The sequence below is a fragment of the Dipteris shenzhenensis genome, chromosome 13, assembly GCF_047967505.1.
Source record: "Dipteris shenzhenensis isolate YYH24624 ecotype China chromosome 13, Dip_SZ_1.0, whole genome shotgun sequence".
NCBI classification, from domain to species: domain Eukaryota; kingdom Viridiplantae; phylum Streptophyta; class Polypodiopsida; order Gleicheniales; family Dipteridaceae; genus Dipteris; species Dipteris shenzhenensis.
In genome coordinates this window covers 16,379,040-16,399,806 of record NC_141608.1, presented here as the reverse complement: position 1 = coordinate 16,399,806, position 20,767 = coordinate 16,379,040, and the positions used below count along the sequence as shown (strand labels likewise).

The following is a 20,767-nucleotide window of genomic DNA, read 5'->3' as shown; positions in this document are numbered from 1 at the left end:
TGGCTTTCTATTCATGGAGGGATTGTAGTGAACTTGTGGAGATCGAGGTTCGGGGCTGACCCTACTTGTCCTCGACGCCACGCAGCAATTGAGTCAGTTCAGCATTGCCTCTTGGAGTACAGACATGCGAGGACGATCTGGAAGGATGTTGCTAGGGTATTAGCATATTTCATAGAGCACTCTTCTTCATGGCTTGGGGATCTGTGGCATGGTTATCTCTTACTGGTCCTCATGTGTTTTTCGAGGGACATGACTCAGACTAAGCCTTCATTATACGACGACATTCTGTGGAGTCATGTTCTCTCCAGGATGTTCCCTTCACTCCTTTCAGAGTTGCTCATGCCTCGGTAGACACATCATGGGAGATTCTGGCTAGCATTGCAGCTTGGCATATTTGGAGGGCCAGATGTACAGAGGCGATGGAGGGTTCCCAAGTTCACCCTTCCCAATCTATGGCCAATATATGGATTGATACTATACACACACTGATGGCTATCTGGGCGAGCATGCAAGGCTCTCCAGAACAGCTACAGAGCAGCTACATTCAGGAGAGACTTTTTTCAGAGTTTGGAGAGGATCTCCTTTCCTCTCTGAGTCTCCTTCAGGGTTGAGGTGGCATTTTCAGCCTCCACCTTGGATTTTTGTTAGCTCTTTTTGAGCTGGTTTTTTTTTCTCATGCATGGCATGATGTACTCCCGCATTGGAGCTTGCTCTTGCGGTTTTCATTCATACTTAATGAAGTAATCTTTTTGGCCAAAAAAAAATGCTAATAGGTAGTCACAGGGGGGAGCCCTTTGCTTTTCCTCGCTTAGCTCGCTAGGGTTTTTCCCTCGCTCCCTTTCTCTTCCTCTTTGTGGTAGAGGCTTTGGGTTACTTTCTACACTCGCAAGCAGCATGCCTCTCGAGGGCACCTTTTCTGATTCGTTGGGAGTTTTGGGACTTAGAGTTTACAAATGACACAACACGCTTTGTGGAGAGAGCATAGAGGGGGTCCAGGGAGCCCTAGAGACCTATGGTTTGGCCTCGGGGGCCTAGATCAATCGGAACAAATCAGGTGGCTTCCTCACGACGACTTACTACGGTTCAGAAGATCCAAGGATTGGGGGGATGCACTTGGCTTCTAGTGGATTCTACGGAGACATGCAACGAGACACTTGTGGGCATTTATATTTCAGCAGAGTAGTAGATCACCTTAGTTCTGTAGAGTGAAGCACCAGCTTTGTATTGGAGCTCGGCCAAACTCTCTCTACATGCAAGATCCTAGTGGCCAATCATGTGCTCCACATGCAAGATCCTAGTGGCCAATCATGTGCTCTTTGTTGTGGCTTGGCATATAGCCTTCTGTTGGTGCTTTAAGAGAGGCTGCACGGATCAACTCAAGTGTCGAGTGCACAATTTCTTATGTGCAAGTTCGGATGCTATAAGGAACACTTCGCTTGGTAGATGGTGATCATGCCCCAAGCATAGGGAGGACTTAACATTATTGATCCTATTAGATCAGTCACCAAGGTTGCTATATCTTTTCATGACTAAGGCTATGCCACTTTCTCCACTCGTAGAGACATAGATTGTTGTGTTTTTGTCTTCGTATTGAGAATCACGAAGAACTCCTTGACAATGAGCTTGTAGATGACACAATTGAATTCCTAGAGACCTCCCCCAAGAACCTCTGTTGTTTAAAAGCCGGCTTGGAAGATTTTTATTCCCAATAGGGGCATGGCATGAATATATTGTTTTTTGGGTGAATTTTGGGTGAGCAATGCAACCACACCAGGATGGGAAGGTGAGCTTGGCTTTAGATAGATAGAGAGGGGTATTATTGTTAGATACTTGGGTTGTTAGGTTGCTCTAGTACGAAAGAATGTTAGGAGGTATTGGAGCTCCATGACCTTGGATTTAGCCTCAAGAGTCCTTGTGGTGAATTAGATATTTTTAGCGTCTGCTTGATACACTACTTCATGGTGGTGCTTCTCATGTTCTTCAGGAGATTGATACAAGACTTTATTTGATATTCAAGGGCACACAAGACACGAGGATGAAAGTGGCCTAGAGTACTCTCATCTTGCCCTTACATGAGGTGTCTTTAATATCATTGATCTTGACATCTCGTGAACATCGTGTTAGGCGAGTTGATTGTTTGGATATACACATCAAACTTCTATTATCCTCCCTCCTGGTGGTAGCTATTAGAGCATGGCATCAGATCAAATCAACCCTCACATACATTCCTCTTGAGACTCAAGGTGAGGGATAGACAACCCATCATGTGGGATGAATTTTTTGTTGATGTGTTGGGACGCCCACTGGGCTATACAAGGTACATGCAAGTGGCCGAAAGAGAGGGCAATCCTTTGTGTGTACGGAAGCTCATCAAGAGTCGAGAGAAAGATGTGGTCATCAAGAGTATCTGAGCCCTCCAATGTGTTTGAGGTTAGGGTCAAGTCTCGAGCTTTGGGTATGCCATCTCTCTCAAAACGACTATTGATATGGACGAGGGGATTCACGGGAGTTCAAGGATCTCTAGGATCTATCTAAAAGCATCACCAATGGTGTTTAGAAGCTTGAGATATAATCTAGAAAGGCTAAGGAAGTGAATGGTGAGGATGGTGTAGCTCTGGTCCTCGAGTATGACGTTGAAATGGAGGTAGTAAGGCATCGTGAATGACTTCCTTTCTCTCCCAAGCCCCATGTCATAAAGAATGGGGAGTGGGTAAAGTGACTGAAAATCCTGGCTACCCCCATCCAAATCATCCTCGCCTATGTGCAATCCCATAAGCAATGCTGAATAGTCTCCAAAGCAGAGAGGCAACGAGGGCAAGTAGGGTCGGCTCCGAACTTGGATCTCCAAAGGTTCACTGCAATCCCTGTTGAAATGTGCAATGTCCAATTGTTGGGATATTGTGTTGGTACCCTAGAGGGGTATGTTTGTGGGAATTATGGTAGCCACACAAGAGGATGTGGACTACATAAATGGATGTGGGACATTGGTCACCACAAGTTGGATGTGGATCAGAGGATGCCACACAGTAGGCTTATGCCTTGAGACTCTCTATATAAGAGGTCTATCATTGTATTGTTTATTGAGCATTGGAATAGATTGATTGAGTGTTGCCTATATTGTTGTATCTCCCGTTATGGATTTTCTTGTATGGTTCAATCCTCCATGATTGTTACACTGATCTCATGTAGCCCTAGGCTTAGTGGCGGTCTCATTCAGTTTCTTATCATGGTATCAGAGCTGGTCATCGCTAAGCTTAGGTAGATTAGTGTGTGTATATTGTTATTTCTGAGTTTGAGTATGATTAGTTGAGAAAAAGAAAAATGGCACACTCATATCATTTTAGGGAGAGTTTATGTGAGAGCTTATGCTAGAACTGAGAATCAAGTTGCTGCTTATGATGAAGACCATTGTTGAGATGCTACAATGAAGAATGCTGGAAACAAAGATTGCTGTCGAAGAGGGTTGCTAAATATTGGAGCTGCCCATGGAGGAGGAGAACTGATGCTGCAAAGGAAGGAAGGTGCTTGGAGAAAGCACAAGATTGCTGCTTTACAAATGGAGTCTGTTGCAAACGGATTGCTATCATGGTATGGTTAATCCATTATTTAGCTGTTGGCTATGTTACTAATAGTCGTGATGGTTTTGTTGTTGGGTTGTAATCCTCAAAGAGTAGAGTAGGCGTGTATTCATGATGGAGGAAGACACATGTTAAGATTCTCTCATGAAAAGGAGAGCACAATTTTGTGAGCAAAATGAGGAAGACCAAACAAGCGAGCTGGTGGATACACTACTGTAGACAAAGACCTACAATTTATGAGCAAGAAGAGAAAGAAGAAAAGAACCTATCGAAGATTGCCACTATTTGAAGGAAAGATTGCTGGTGCAGAGAAAGTAGAAGCTGTGAAAGCCGTTACCGTGGTATGCCAACTGGTTTCATGGTTATTGTGGTTTTGTTGTTCATGGAATACTTGGACGAGAGAGCAAGTGTTTTTCATATGAACACTGCCACGGTAGGAAGTAATGATGATACTTATCTACCACAAGAAAAAGCTGCTGAGGCAGCTGTGAATCCCATCTGTGAAGGTTTAGTTGTTGATAGAGAGCGAATGAAAGAAACTGAAGAGTTTCGACATGCAGAGGAGGAAGAATGGGCAAAGCGGCAACTAGAGCTGCACACGCAGGCACAGGAAACTCAACGTCAACGGAAAAGGAGGAGAGTTGAAGCTGACAATCCAACTGAGAAGGCTATATCCGTCATTGAGAAAGCTGGAGGCGAGAAATGGAAAGCGTTGAGTGAAGCGGAAAAAGCTCCTTATGTCGCCAAAGCTGCTAAGAGGAAAGCCGAGTATGAGAAATCCATGCACGCTTACAATTCAAAGCAGGACAAGCCTGCTGAAGAGGAACCAGTAGAGGAATCAGACAAATCCAAATCTGATATCAACGACGATGACAAGGAAGAAAGTGAAAATGATGGGAAGAAGATGACTATTTTGGTCTTTGGTTTAGGGTTATACGACACCCTAAATTTTGTGGTTCAAAAGATCTTATCCTCATCCTTTGTACTCATGAAAATTCCTCCATCTTTTTTATCCCACTATGCTATATGGTACATGAAAAATTTTCTAATTTTCTTACGCCTTGAAAAAATGCTGCAGCATTGGCTTGTATGGCAAATCATGGATATGTTGTATCATGACCGAGATTATTGTGGGTGCCCTGCCCTTGCATTAACATAAAATGGATGTAATTCTCTCACCCATGTTTATGAGGGTCCTCTGCCCGAGCCCACGGGTGCTCAAAAAGATATTTGATTGTGGTGTGCAGGAGTAGTGTACATTGATGATGCACTACTTGGGTTGGTTCCTTCTCCTTGACACATGGGGTGTCTAAAAAGCACTTGGGTGTCCCGCCCGCACAGCATGGTGTGTAAAGTGGATGATAAGGTGTCTAGGTTGCTAGACACATGCACACACATTTGTTGAACACTCCAATTTGTCATTGAGGGGGAGTGTTGAGAGAGTGAGTTTGGCAATGCCAAATCATTGGGGGTGAGAGGTGAGATGGTCACATATGATTGTACATTGAGGAGGGGTGTTGAAATGTGCAATGTCCAATTGTTGGGATATTGTGTTAATTCCCTAGAGGGGTATGTTTGTGGGAATTATGGTAGCCACACAAGAGGATGTGGACTACATAAATGGATGTGGGACATTGGTCACCACAAGTTGGATGTGGATCAGAGGATGCCACACAGTAGGCTTATGCCTTGAGACTCTCTATATAAGAGGTCTATCATTGTATTGTTTATCGAGCATTGGAATAGATTGATTGAGTGTTGCCTATATTGTTGTATCTCCCGTTATGGATTTTCTTGTATGGTTCAATCCTCCATGATTGTTACACTGATCTCATGTAGCCCTAGGCTTAGTGGCGGTCTCATTCAGTTTCTTATCAATCCCACCATGGATAGAAAGCCAAGAAGAGAGTGATATTTCTATTCCTGTGGGATTTCCCGAGTCTCTTCCGGAAGCACCTCTGCAAATTCACAGTGATATCAAATGTCTCCCAATGAGGAACTCTGGAAGGTCTCCAACCTCTACTACTGAGTTGGAATCTCTTGGCATTACTGACCGTGTAATAAAAGAAGGGGATGCTCTTCTCTTGATGCCCTGCATCAATCCACTCCCACTCTCCAGGGTCCCACTGCAAATACCTAATGGGAACTCCCTCGTAGAGCCAAAGCCTCCAAGATCCAGTGGAGAGTAGCCGGGGGTTTGGGTCGAGGAACCACTCTGAATCTGATCCTTGCACCAAAAGACCTACAACCCTGATAGGTTAAAAAGCAGACTCAAGCAAGATGTCCTCTGTGGACCTGAGCAATCTGCCACCATCATGCACACTAAAGACTAAGGCATCCTCATGTGCATCTCGAAAGGCCAAAACCTGAAGAGGAACACCGCCTCTCGTAAAAGTACCTGCCCAAGTGAAGCAAGTGAGTGGCATATCATCTGTGTCTATCCAATCCGTTGGAAGGGTTGCCTCAATCTACAAGATCCTCCCTGCACTCCCTCTGAGATGTCTTGTCAACTGAGATTTGGTCTCCTCTGGAAGCTTGCGGAAAGCTTTCCATGACCCCAAAGATGATGCGGGTCCCCTCTCCCACTTGGACCACTGCATGTAGAGTGAGGCACCAAGTGGTCTGCCATGATCATCCAATATACTATCATTATACATGATCGGTTGCCTATCAATCTCTTCATGAGAGGAAGGAGGAATCCTTCAAAGAGTGCTCCTGAAACTGGCCCATGCTTTTAGTATGGCGACCATGAGAGGGGACGAAGGTGATCTGAGGCGTGTTGTGGTGAAAATCCACCTAATACTGCTCATCCAGTCTCCTCTTGAAGAAGGTGTGCACGTCTATATGCTGCTAATAAGAAATGCCTTCCACGGCTCCTGCCTCGGCATAAGTCCCCACACCACCATCTTGCAGAGTAAAGCTCTGCACTGTAAATCTGGATTGATAATATTGAGACCCCCTTCCTATGTAGGGAGGATGAGGGTCTCCCAAGCCACCCTGGCTAACACATCTGCTGTGCCATCAAGCCCACTCCAAAGAAAATTTTTGATCGGTCTCCTAAACTGAGTGATGCAGTCCCTAGAACGGCACCAGCATGAACAAACAAACCACGCCGTGGCCAAGAGGACTTGGTTGACCACCACAACTCTAGAGGCAAGATCCAGCTTGGCTGAGCTCCAAAAAAGGAGCTTCCTCCTGATGCTCTCCAACACGGGAGCAAACTGTTGCGTGGAAGAAATATCCAAGCTGACTTGGCAGCCCCAAATACTTGACAGGCACACCCCTCTGAACCCAAGTGAATCCTATGTTAAGCCCCCAAACTGGAGTGTCCTCATCATTGATCCAAAAGCCATTGGATTTATGCCAATTTATTTGCGCTCCCGCCGCCAAGCAAAATAAATCCAATGCTGTCCTGAAAGAAGTGAGCATCTGTGGTGTGGCATCCAAGTAAACTGCTGTGTCATCTACCAACTCATTGTCAAGTAGCTCCTCTTTCCTTCTGATGGGAAGTCTCAGCCCAAAGATGTCAGCTTGAGATCTAACATAGATGCTCATAGCTTTAGCCACGAACAACAAAAGAAAAGGAGCAAGGGGGCATCCTAGACGGACTGATCTGGAAATCTGAAATCTCTCACCCCTTACCCCATTAATAAGTACCTGGCTGTGGGCTGATCTGTACAAAGAGGAAACACCTCTGATCCAAGCATCAGTAAAGCCAAAGCGTAGAAGGGTGTCCTCCAAAAAATGCCGATCTACTCTGTCATAAGCTTTCTCAAAATCCAAGAGTAGAATGGCTAGATTCTTGCCGCTCTGCATGGCCCACTCTGAAGCTTCCCAAAAAGAGAAAATGTTATAAAAAATGCTTCTGCCATGCACAAATCCCATTTGAGTGTCATGAATAAGATCTAGGAGAAGGGGTTGCAATTGGAGGCTGATTGCCTTGGCCAGAATCTTGTAACATGTCCCCAAAAGTGTGATAGGCCTCCACTGGGACACTATTTCGGGATAAGGTGGATGAGACCCTCTGTGAGCGTCTCGGGCATCTCGCCAGAGTCCCAAATGCCCTGCAGGGCTGATGTAATGTAGTGTCCAATCATATCCCAAAATGCAATGAAAAAAGAAGGGGTGAGGCCATCTGAACCTGGGCACTTGCGCTTGTGAAGGGCTGAAAGTGCAGTCCTGAACTCTATGTTAGTGAAAGGTGCATCAAGCAAAACATGCATATCCGGTTTCACCAGCAAGGGGATGCTCTGCCAAATAACCTGTCTAGCATCCTCGTCAGGATCTGTAGTAAGAAGGGCGGCATAAAAATCTGAAGCTATGCGCATGACATCATCAAAATCTGTCTGTAAAACCCCATGTGAGTCAATAAGCTGGGATACACTCTCTCTACTATTTCTAGGGCCAAGAGTAGAGAAAAAGTGTTTATTGACTCTGCCACCCATCTGAATCCAGAAGGACTCCCATGCATGAAAGGCATACTCTGCTCTCTGATCAAGCAATATTTGCTAATGAGCCCTTGCTGCGGCAAGGCGCTCTTGAATCCAAGCATCTGAAGGCCGTTTTTGCTCTTCCCTCTGCAAAGCTGCCAAGTGCTGGCGAACACCAATCTCACATCTGAGAATATCTTGTCTCCTGGTACAAGCAACTGAGTGGTAGAAGTTGCTAATACAATACCAGAAAGGGCAGCAGCTACTTGTGATGGATATGGCTGCCCACCCTGGACATGAGAAACCCATATCTGCAGGGCTGCCTCTGTAAGGTCCTCCTTTGTGTACAAGGCATCTGGAATCGTGATGCTGGCAGACCGGCCTCTCAAGTGAGACTCTGAGATAGCCAGTACAACAGGAAAGTGGTCTGAAGTGGAAACCCTAGCAGCAATGCATACTGATCCACCTTTGTCTAGTGCCCAATCATCTACATAGAATCTGTCAATGCGTGCATGAATAGGCATGTGCTGCCTCCTGTTCGACCAAGAGAACAATAGGGACTGTGGTTGAATAAGAAAGGCATCGTCCAACCAAGTATCTCTGCTATAGTAGTGAAAAAGGAAGGCATCTCAAGCTGCTCTCTCCAAAGAGTGAAGTCCTCCTTCTCTATCCCCTTTTTTGTGTGACGGTAACTCAACCATGTTAAAGTCACCTCCAATCACCCGTGAAGCCGCAATGGGGGCCCAGGAGAGCAAATCCTTCCACATAATGACACGTTCCGCTCTAATGTTGGAGGCATATATGTTAAGGAAGCCAACCTTACGCCCTCCAATCAAGAGAATAATCCACTGAGCCCTAGAGGGAATAATGACTCCGTGTCTAACAACTAAGGGGAGAACCGACTGCGAAACTGAAATAGAAGTGCCCCCCCTAGTGCCCAAGGCAGGTGACTGGGAGGATGTAGAGTGGAACACCTTACTCGACCTAGTGGCGGAAACAAATCCCTCAACAGGGGAAAACCTCCAGCTCGAGGAGCGAGGAATGGAACCAAGGGGCGGAAAATCAACAGGGGAAAGAACCCTGTCACGTGACGAAGAAGCCCTGTCAACAGGAAACCCAATCACTGGCTCACCAAAAGTAGAGGGCACAAACTCCTCCTTTGGGAAATCTGAAGCATCTGCTAGAGCTGAAAATGAGTTCCTGTAAATCAGGCTAGACATCGGAGTGTGAAGGATCCCTTTTGAGGGAAGAGGATCAATAGTGTAAACCATCCCCTTCCTCCTATCCAAGGGAGGAAGTGAGGACTACTCTGGATCCTGTGTCTGCCCAGCCGCGGAGACCTCTACTGCCTTGAGGAGAGTGTCTGGCACCGTTGGTTCTAGGGGAGAAGCTGCAACCGGGGAGGTCGTAGCTGGAGCGTCTCGAACTGTATGAGGTGAGATTGGAGGGACAACCCGAGGTGTGAAGCAAAGTCCACTACTGTATCCTCGTGAATTGAAGGAGGAATCTGCACACGAATTGGAACCCACTGGTATGCGTCGGGTGTCCTTGAGGTAGAAGGTCGAGAGGCACCTGAGGTAGAAGGTGGCGGTATCAAAGGAGTGCTCAATGGAGGAGCACTCTAGCGAGTAGGAGCTATACCACCATCCTGAGGAGGACCTCCATGTGGAGGTCGAGGAGCAGGTGTTGGACCTGTACCACCCCCCTGTTGAGGCCGAGGAGCAAGTGCTGGACTTGTACCACCCCCCTGTCAAGGCCGTGGGGCAGTAGTTGTACTAGAGGGTTTCTTGGGCCTTTTCTTCTTCCTGGGGCAATCCATGGCAAAGTGTCCAATGGTCCTGCATATCTTGCATTGGTCGTGCTTGCCTGTAATCTCTACTCTTTGGCGAAAAAAGGAACCATCCGGGTGCTGGATCATAACATGGTCCATCGTGAGGTTAGGATCCTTACAGAGGACCCTAACTCTAGGTACCCCATCAGCCTTGGTTGCCTCTACTGTAGTCAATGGCAACCCAGGGAGGGGTGGGATCTCAGCAACCGCGTCAAAATGCTCCCTAATAACAAAAAGAAGTCGATGGTAAACCTGGGGAAGCTCGGGAAATTCGATGAAGAGCGAAAAGACTTCCTTATCTGCCTCCATTGGGTCGAAACCAATATCAAAGGCGTCAAAGAAGATCTTCCTGTGTCCCAGTTGTAAAAACTCAGCTTTGAGCACTGTGCTCATAGCCTTTGGAGTGTCCAAAACAACCTGGAAAAAACCTCATTCCAGAAGACGAACATCTAACAATCATGGAGTGAGGTCTGGGGGGAGAGCCGCAAGCATCCAGTCTCTGGCTTGGGATCTGGAAGGGTGAGACCCGAAGATGCGTGCGAGCAACGTGGTAGAGCATTCAATCTCTACGTCCTTCTTGAGCTGCTGCAACTCGTCTTTAGAAAAAGTAATAGTTTTCACGGCCGATGGAGGTGAAGTAGGATTGGTTGACGGAATATCCATCGCCAATCGAGGTGAGGAGGTTGACTCGGACACTTTTGAGGCTCTGTTTGCTCCAAAAAATGCTGCGGGAGAAGGAAGAGGGGGGAGACAGGAAGAAGGAAAAAGAATGCGGGGGGTAGGGAGCGGGGAAGAGGGAGGGCTGAGGCAAGAGTGGGGTAGAGGGAGCGGGGGAGCAAGGAAGGGGGAGGGGGCTGAGAGGGGAGGGGGCAGCTGAGCAGGAGAGGATGGAAGGGGGTAGAGGCGGGGGCGAGAGGCGGGGGTAGGGAGCGGGTAGAGGAGAGGGGTGTAGAGGTGGGGGGAAGAGTAGAGGCGGGGGAAGGGTAGGGGGAGAGGGGTGTAGAGGCGGGGGAAGGGTAGAGGAGAGGGGTGTAGAGGTGGGGGAAGGGTAGGGGGAGGGTAGAGGCGGGGGGAAGGGTAGAGGCGGGGGTGAGGGGAGCGGGGTAGAGGGAGCGGGGGAGCGGGCTGAGAGGGGAGGGGGTGGGCTGAGAGGTAGAGGAGGGGGGGAAGTGGGCTGAGAGGGGAGGGGGCGGGCTGAGAGGGAGAGGAGGGGGAGGAAGGGAGAGGCTGAGGGAGGGGGAGGGGGAGGGGCTGAGGGCGAGGGAGGGGGCTGAGGGAGGGGCTGGGGCAGCAAGGGAGCAGGGAGGAGCAGCAGCTCTGTTTACCCTAAATTTGAGCTAACAACTGCAGCAAAATGTAATTTTCGTTTTCATTTAGGATTTTCAAGTACAAACAATAAGGAGATGGCACTCACTTTTCACTCATCGTTGGTTATATATATGCAGGGTTCACCATGCCATCTTTACTTTGATTTAGAGTTTAATCGGGAAGCAAATAAAGAACTGAATGGGGCTGCCATGGTGGATCTCTTGTTAGTGAAAGTTGCTGAAGCTCTACAAGATGTATATTCCCTTGAGTATGATCCATCATGGACTATAGAGCTTGACTCGACAACGAAAGGTAATGATACTTTTCATGATGGATATATTGGTAAGTAATTGTAATGAACGACTGCCCATCATTTCATGTTTGTTTATTGTCAAACTAGTTACTTTGATGAAGCTCGAGAACTGTTAATCTTTGTAGATATTTATGGTTTCTTGCTTGTGGATATCTTGCATGCAAACTTTAATGGTAAAATGCTTACCACATTTATATGTTGGCTATACCATGATTGGCTAGCAGAAAAGTTTTCAAGGCATGTTATAATCCGCATGCCAAATGTTGCATTCAAAGACAATTCGCATGTGGGAGCATTTGTTCTAGAGGTGAGGATATTTACTTTTCCACTATTAATTTACTTTGTAAAACTCCTCGAAGCTGCTAGATTCTTGAAGTATCTTCTCTATCTTGAAGAAAATATCTAGCCTACACCTCGTGCATATGCTTTTCTCTGCAGCTCAACCACAGCACGGCTTACTTTTGTTCATTTTTTGGGGATTATTATTATTATTTAGTTAATACTTTAATCCGTCATTGTTTGCATGAGATTTATTTCTACAATAGTGATAAATATAGTTTTTATGATTATACTCTTTCACTAATCGATCTTGCATGAATGCATGAACATGAATTATAATGTTTGTCCTTTTGTTTTACTGTACATGTATGGAAAGGAATGAAATATTGTCTATGTACAGAAAGGAAGGAAATATAAGCAATTGTTTACCTAGTTTGTCCTTCGAGTTGAGTGTTTATGTCTAACCAAATTTTTTTTTTTTTTTGCAAAAAGAGACTTCTATTAAGTATTAAAGAAAAACCGTTAGAGCAATTTCCATACGGGATACATCATGCAATGCACGAAAAGCTCAAGAGCCAAAAAGAAAGGATTGAGGCTGAAAGTGCCATCTCAATCCGGTAGAAACCTTCGAGAAAAAGGGAGAACCCCTCCAAACTCGAAGAAATATAGTCCTTCTAGAAGAGGCTGCTCGTGAAGGGCCCTGCATGCTAGCCCATATGGCTATCAAAGTGTGAACCGTGTCCCAATCCTGCTTGGCATCCCAAATACCTGATAGGAACACCCCTCTGAATTCAGGAAAAACCAATGTCAACTCCCCAGCCTGGAGTGTCCTCATCATTGATCCAAAAGCCAAAGGATTTATGCCAGTTAATGTGTGCCCCTGCAGCTGAGCAAAATATCCAAGGCTGTCCGGAAAGAATCAAGTGACTGCAAGAAGGCCTCAATAAAAATAGCAGTGTCATCAGCCAACTCACTGTCAAAAAGCTCCTGCTCCTGTCTCAAGGGCAATCTCAGCCCCAAAAGCTCAGCCTGAGATCTAAGGAAGATACTCATAGCTTCTGCCACAACCAGAAAGAGGAAGGGGGCTAAAGGGCATCCCTGACGAACTGATCTGGAAATCTGAAACCTGTCACCCCTTACCCCTCCAATCAAAACCTGGCTGTGGGCTGATCTGTAAAGGGAGGCCACCCCTCTGATCCAAGCATCTGAAAATCCAAACCGTAGAAGAGTGTCCTCAAGAAAACCCCAATCTACTCTGTCATAGGCTTTCTCGAAGTCCAAGAGTAAAACTGCTAGCCTCTGCCCACTCTGCATAGCCCACTCTGTGGCTTCCCAAAAGGAAAAGATATTATAGAAAATGCTCCTGCCATGCACAAAGCTTGTCTGAGTATCATGGATGAGGTTTGGAAAAAGGGGTTGTAGTCGGATGCTGATCGCCTTGGCAAGGACTTTGTAAAGAGTGCCCAAAAGAGTGATGGGTCTCCAATGGGATACAAAATTCTTGTTGCCACCTTTCGGGATAAGGTGAATGAGTCCCTCGGTCAGTGAGTTAGGCATCTCACCCGAGTCCCAAATGCCCTGCAGGGCTGAAGTAATATGATCACCTATAATATCCCAAAAGGCTATAAAAAAAGGAGGAGTAAGACCATTGGAACCAGGGCATTTGCCCTTATGAAGGACAGAGAGAGCAGTCTCTTGAATTCTGTGTTGGTAAAGCGTGCATCAAGTGAGCATAACATCTCTGGGGTGACCAACATAGGTAAACTCTGCCAAACTTCATCTCTAGCCACCTCTCTGGCCTGTGAGTTCGGATCTTCGAAAAGTAGGGAGGTATAGAAAGCTGTCGGTAAATGCATGACGGTTTTCGGATGGGAGTGCAAAGTCAATAAGCTGCCTGACACTCTCTCTACTATGTCTGGGGCCAAGTGTAGAGAAAAAGTGTTTATTGACTCTCCCTCCCATCTGTATCCAAAAGGACTCCCGTGCATGGAAGGCAAATTTTGCTCTCTGATCAAGCAAGGTCTGCAAGTCAGCCCTTGCCGCAGCAAGGCGCTCGTGTATCCAAGCATCTGATGGTCGTTTTTGCTCCTCCCTCTGTAGGGCTGCCGACTGCCGGCGGATACCGATCTCTCGCCTGAGTACCTCACCTCGCCGAGCACTAGCAACGGAGTGATAGAAGTCGCTGATATTGGCAAGTGCTGTGGCCACATGTGAAGGACCGGCCACCCCCCCTGCATATGAGAAACCCATATCTCCAACACTGCCTCTGTGAGAGTCTCAACCGTGTATAAGGCGTCTGGGATCCTGATACTGTGAGACCGTGCTCTCAGATGAGGCTCTGCAATGGACAAAATTACCGGAAAATGGTCTAAAGTGAAAACACCGGGTGCAATGCAAACCGTCCCCCCTCTATCAAGAGCACAGTCACCCACATAGAATCTGTCAATCCGAGCATGGATAGGCATTTGCACCCTATGGTTCGACCATGAAAACAAAAGTGACTGAGACTGAGCAAGAAATGCATCATCTGACCAAACATCTCTGCCATTGAACCTGAACAAGAAGGCATCCTAGGCTGCTCTCTCAAGGGAGTGGATACCACCTTCTCTGCCCCCTTTCTTATCAGAAGGTGCCTCAACCATGTTGAAGTCACCTCCAATAATCCATGAATCCGCAATGTCAGCCCACGAGAGCAACTCTTTCCAAAACAAAACACGGTCCCCTCTGTTGTTCAGAGCATAAAGGTTGAGGAAACCAACCTTACGTCCGTCAATCAGAAGTAAAACCCACTGGGCCCCGGAGGGGGTTATGGTACCGTGTCCAATGACCAGAGGGAGAATAGAGTCTGAAACTGAAATGCATGTACCTCCTTTGGTTCCCAAGGCAGGAAGCCAAAAAGTCCGGCTTGAGAGCTGGGGATATTGATTATTGTGCTTTTTTGTCATATGTCAAGATTTTCTGATGTTGTAGTTGCATCTCCCTATCTTTGGGACTGATTTTTGTAATATAAAGCAAGACAGTTTTTGAAGAAACATGGTGGAGAGGGAGAGGGAGAGAGAGGGTAGGCTAGGGAGAGAGAAGATAATACTCAAATGGAAACATAGTGAAAGTGAAAGAAATGGAATTGAGCAATAGACCAAAATGAAAAGACTCACATTGATAAAGCTTGATGTAGTCTCCTTGATGTGTGTTGATGTGACACACACGTACAATCATATATAGGATAGACACACACTAGAATACCAAAGTGTATATGGGATATCTCCCAATATGACACTTGGCACTCACACATAAGACTCTACTAGAACTCCTAGTAGAACACAGTAAAGCACACTCAACTTGACTTCATGTTCTACCACCTCCCCATGAAGGAAAGGTGAGGGACTATTGGAATGGAACCAAGAACAGAACATGACAATGACGGACTACTAATGTGTGCACCCCAAGTAACTCAGAGGCTAAAGTGAGCATGTTCATACGTTGATCCAAGCACTCTCATGGCCTAAAACTCAACATAACTCAGAGGCTCATGTCGTAGCATGGTTACATGACAAGCTCATAGGTCTAGGAATACACCAACATCCTGGAACTTGTCTAGGCTTGATAAAGAGACCCTATCAAAGCCAATACATGGCTCCCACAATACATCCCCCTCGTGGCTCCAAAACAGGGTGACATGGAGTCAAAGAGGTAGATGGGGATGATGAATGTCTTCTAAAATATGTCCACGAGCTTGATGTATATGGGTACTCTACCGTGGGTAGTCCCCTAAAAATTGAATGTAATAATCTCTTTGAGTCAATAAAGGTTCTCAGCCTTGGATAGTCCTCCTAAAATGATGTTTTGCTATCTATGGTGTGGAGGGAAGGATAGATTTTGGAGATGAGCAGTGAGAGAAAAAGTTGGTGTCGGAGTGTCTTCTTCTTCTTCACTAGTGGCAGCTCTGATACCACATGAAGGAACATGGTGGAGAGGGAGAGGGAGAGAGAAGATAATACTTAAATGTAAACATAATGAAAGTGAAAGGAAATAGAAATGAGCAATAGACCAAAATGAAAAGACTCACATTGATAAAGCTTGATGTAGACTCCTTGATATGTGTTGATGTGACACACAAGTACAATCATATATAGGATAGACACACACTAGAATACCAAAGTGGATATGGGATATCTCCCAATATGACACGTGGCACTCACACATAAGACTCTACTAGAACTCCTAGTAGAACACACAAACACACTCAACTTGACTTCATGTTCTAACAGTTTTGACCTCCAAAAAAAAGGGGTGCACGTGCGCAATGGAGAGGCAATGTGACTCATGGGAAAATTCCCAGCTTACTCAAACAGGTTGGTTAATGATTAAGCCAATGTAGAAAGCATGTGGTCATGTTGCGCCTATGCTTTAAGAGAGTGGGGCATGTGGCACTGTAAGCCATACCATCGATTGTGTAAGAACTTAGAAGCTAGGACAGCAATGTATATTTAGTGGTGTTTTGCCATGGGAATTCGGAATTTCTAAAGCACAAGTGTTTTCCTTTTGAAAAAATAAAATAATGGTGCTCAGTTCCTTATTTTGTGCTTTTGTTAGTGATGTGGTTGAATTACAGTGTTCATATAATCTGGTCTTAAAATCAGTCCAGATGAGCATGCTATGCATGGTCATGTACTACTTTTTTAAAAGGAAATGATTGTGGAGCAAGCTTTGTGTGACCACCCTTGAAAAGGCATGCCCTAATGAAAGGCACTCTCTTTTTCTTGAATTCGGATTTCAAATGCATTTTGTGACTCTTATGATTTTAAATGGTCTGAACAATAAGCTGAATTTTTGGTGAGGAAAAGCAGAGCATTTATCAATATTGCATGTGTCACAGGAGTACATTTATGAGCATTCAAAAGCTGTTTTGAAATTGATTAGTTTCTTTATATTAAACTAATAAAGCTAGTCTATTGTCTCAAATCTACTTGCTATTTCCTCAAGAGTACTATAGATTGGCCTTTCAGTTTTCCTTTTCCAATGTCTTTTAATAGATAGAGATTTCAATAGCATTCACTCTAATTCAATGTCCTTGAATACAGGTATGCAACAGGTTAGAGAAGCTTCGAGACAATGATGAAATGGTGAGTAAACTCTATGTTTTGAAAGGGCAGTCTCGTGGAGAATGCCATTCTCATCTTTTCCTAGATCAGGCTGTCTATTCTCGAAACCGAAGCTTCCGTCTCCCATTCTCGTCAAAGGCTGGAAAGACATCACTACTTGTGCCTTCTGGACGATTTCGCTGTAAAGGGATGGTAAGGTTTGTTTTCAAGTTTTGCTTTCCCTGCAAATTTTCTGCTTGACATGGGTAATCTAAACCTCGTATCTTAGAAGGGTGCAAAATCTCTAAGCGAACCAGTAGCACCAAAATGTGTAGGAAGCCATGATTTTAGGTACCTACCTGAAACCAGAAAGGTAATTCTTTTCACACCAATTCACCACTTAATTAATTGGAGAAGAAGAGCACAATCACACCACAAGAACGACAGCAGACTGGGTACAATCTCCCTCCCCTAGATGAGTGGCTCACGCTTCCTCATCTAGAGTATTTATGATATTTCATAAAAGTACCAAGGAGCCAAAATTATCCCTCTCATCCAAAAATGAGGGATTTGCTTTACATGGCCATCTTAGGTCCCAAAATGAATTATGTCCACTACAAAATATATTGCTCAAACTTGCAATAATAAAACAAATACAAAATTGGCCCATGGCCATATATAATGCGCGGTGCAACGCCATATATAATGCGCGGTGCAACACCTCGATCAGTACCCTCGCACGAACTCCAATCCTTGCTATGAGTTCCATCACCTGTACTCAAGCTGCCAATTACATTAGTTATTAACAATCGATTGAACGAATCACCGAATCAATCGATCCCAACATAACCGCGTTGAAAGCACAATAATCAAGCACAACACCAATAACACTAGTGACATCAGTATTAACATGGAATCCCCCACAATACCGACCATCTAGCATTGCAAAACACAAGCTAGTCAGGCGTCTCCAACTAACCACACAAAGTATCCACAAGGACCCCTGCCGCGTCCAGTGCACTCCTATGGAGTACTTTGTCATAGTCACACTTGATTAAAGTAATAATATCCAAAGCAAAGTATATATATCAGAAATATAATTTTTGTAACATCCCTCTTGCTTAGATTGCAACTGACCTCAGTTGCGTGTTTGATTATAGGAACTAATGAGGTCTGGAAAAGTTCGAAAGAATCGCTCAGCAGGCATCCACTGAGCATCATCTCTCGGATGATGCTTAAATATGAGCAAATATTTAATATAGACATTTCTTTTCGGGTCGAGGTCTGTTAATGATCAATAATGCATTCGGGTTTTAGAATTTCTTCTTCATCAACAATTAATGGGGCCTCTTCATAGATAGGATGAATAGGTAAAGGTCTTTTGAAGGGCTTTAAGAGGTTGATATGGAAAGAATTATGTATTTTCCAATTATCAGGTAATTCAAGCCTATAAGCTAGATTATTGATTTTCTGAATCACCTTGAATGGTCCATAAAAACGTGGTGACATCTTGATTACTGGCCATTTCTCAACACTCTTCAATCTTCTTTTCTCAATCCGAAGAAGTATATAATCGTCTTTTTAAAAAGCATGTGTTTCCGTTTCTTATTAGCTTGTTTCGTGTCATGGGTAAATGCATCTGCTGCCGCTACTCTATGGGTCAATCGTGTGATAGGAATAGGTAAAACCTTTCCATAGATAATCTCAAAAGGTGCTCTTCCAGTTGCAGAATGAGGAGTATTATTATAATAAACTGTAATAGATGAAGATATTTGTCCCAAGTCTTTGGTTGACTTTTCGCATAAGCTCTTATCATATCCAGAATAGTACTGTTTGTAACCTCAGTTTGTCCATTCGATTCTGGATGAAAAGCTGATAAGAAATCTAACTTAGTGCCTAGATTATGAAATAATGCACTCCATAAATTATTGCAAAACTTCGAATCTCGATCAGACACTATAATCTTTGGCAAGCCATGATGAACAAAGGTATGCTTGATGAATAAATGTGCAGCTTGTTGAGCTGTTAAAGTTTTCTTGCATGGGATGAAATAAGCTTGCTTACTAAAGCGATCTACTATTGTCCAAATCATATCATTTTGATTTGCTGTAGTAGGAAAACCTGTTATGAAATCCATAGATATTTGTTCCCAAGGTTGCGTAAGAATAGGCAAAGGCATCAGTAATCCTGGGGTCTTGACTTTGTAACTATTGATCTTCTGACAAGTGATGCATTCGGCTACAAACTTAGCCACATCTTTTCTTATAGTAGGCCAATGAAATTCTCTTGCTATCACTTGTAAAGTAGCAGCCACTCCCCTATGTCCCATATATGGTGGTTGGTGCATTTCCTCCATTACAATTTGTCTAAAGGGTCGAGTGATGCATAATTTCTTTTGATAAAAGAGGTATCCATCATTGCATGAATAGTCCAACATAAGATTCCAATTATTATTCTCTAATTTGTTCCATTTATTAGAAAAGTCTGGATCCGCTTGATAAGAATTCTTCATACTTTGAAAGGCTGGGTCTCTACAGCAGTGATGTGATTAATACTTGGCTTTTTGCTAAGAGCATCAGCAACTACATTCTCTTTTCCAGGTTGATACTAAATCATGGGCTGAAAACTCTGTATAAATGATGCCCACTTGATATGCCTATCGGATATTAGAGACTGAGTCAACAAATACTTGATACTTTGCTGATCGGTTTTTATAAGAAACTCAGATCCCATCAAATAATGCTTCCACATTCGTAAGGCATGCACAATAGCGGTTAATTCTTTATCATATGTGCTATAATTGCATTCCGTTGGTTTTAATTTTCGGCTCTCCTTCTCGCCATCCTCGCCATCTTAGCCTCTCCTGCTTCTCCACCTCTTGGCTGCCTCTCCACTTCAGGCTTCCGCCCTACCTCTCCACCACCTCGCACTGGACGTGCCTCCCATTATGGGAGGGGAACCGGTGCTCCCGCTTCCGGTTGAACACTAACACTAAGATCTACATCTGCACCCAAGAGAAATGGGGGACAAAGCCAAGAAAGACGAAAATAACAACAAAAAAAAGCAAACGACAACTGAATTTGGAGGACGTGAACACACATTACAACCGAAGTGGACTCGGGGTAGACAGCAAGGCAAAGGTAGGACTCGCCTCAGCTTCTTCAGCCTCTATCTCTACCTCAACCTCAACCTCAATCTCAACTCCCGCTACAGTGTCAGTTTCGTTTTCAACTCCAACCTCAGCTCCCTCTATCTCTGTCTAACTTCGACTTCAGTCCCCGCTTTAGGCCCAACTCTAGTTCCAGTCTCAGCTCCATCTACATCTACGATCAGTGACATACTCATGACCATGGCACCGATTGTTGTTCCCTTTCCCTCTTCTCCTGTTACAGCTCTCGCACAGCTTATGACCCCTACTTCGGAGGTGTCATACACTGTGCTGCATTACGCTTCACTCTCCCCTCTCCCTCTCAGTGAGCCCACCCTCCCACACCCCGTTGGGACTGCCTCATCCATTCCACTGTCATCTCCGTTCCTCACTCAGCCACCGTCCAGTTTTCGGACTCAGTCCCACTCTTTCATGCCACAGTCACCACAGTTTCAGCATGGACATGGGCGGACTGATACACCAGAGCCTCGTGAGACCCTGCTCAGGGAGATACATAGTTTTCGTGAGCGTGAGATGGAGTTGGCTCGCTTCGCACGGGAGCAGGTCCGCTTCAATCAGGAGCAGAGCCGCATCATACAGGAGCAGGCTAGGGCCATTCGGGAGCAGCCAGGTCTTATTCAGGGACTCAGACAAGATATCATGCAGCTCCGAGAGGAGGTCACAGCCATACACACTGCCCCAGGGAGTACCCCAGTGGTCGAGGCACAGATTGAATGCAATTTGCTATTGAGGAAACTTCCAGATGGGTTGACATGGCCAAACGAGAACCCGCAAGGGT

General features: G+C 45.1%; 1 protein-coding gene across 2 annotated transcripts in view; it reads left to right on the top strand.

Moving 5' to 3' along the window:
• The window catches only part of LOC147895091 (DNA primase), an 84,448-nt gene that overhangs the window by 24,627 nt on the left and 39,054 nt on the right, over window positions 1-20,767 (top strand). For both annotated transcript variants that reach the window (XM_087383844.1, XM_087383843.1), the window contains exons 6-8: window positions 11,285-11,459; window positions 11,685-11,767; window positions 16,821-17,033. In XM_087383844.1, coding sequence (XP_087239970.1) covers window positions 11,285-11,459; window positions 11,685-11,767; window positions 16,821-17,033 — 471 coding nt within the window. The remainder of the gene's footprint in view (window positions 1-11,284; window positions 11,460-11,684; window positions 11,768-16,820; window positions 17,034-20,767) is intronic.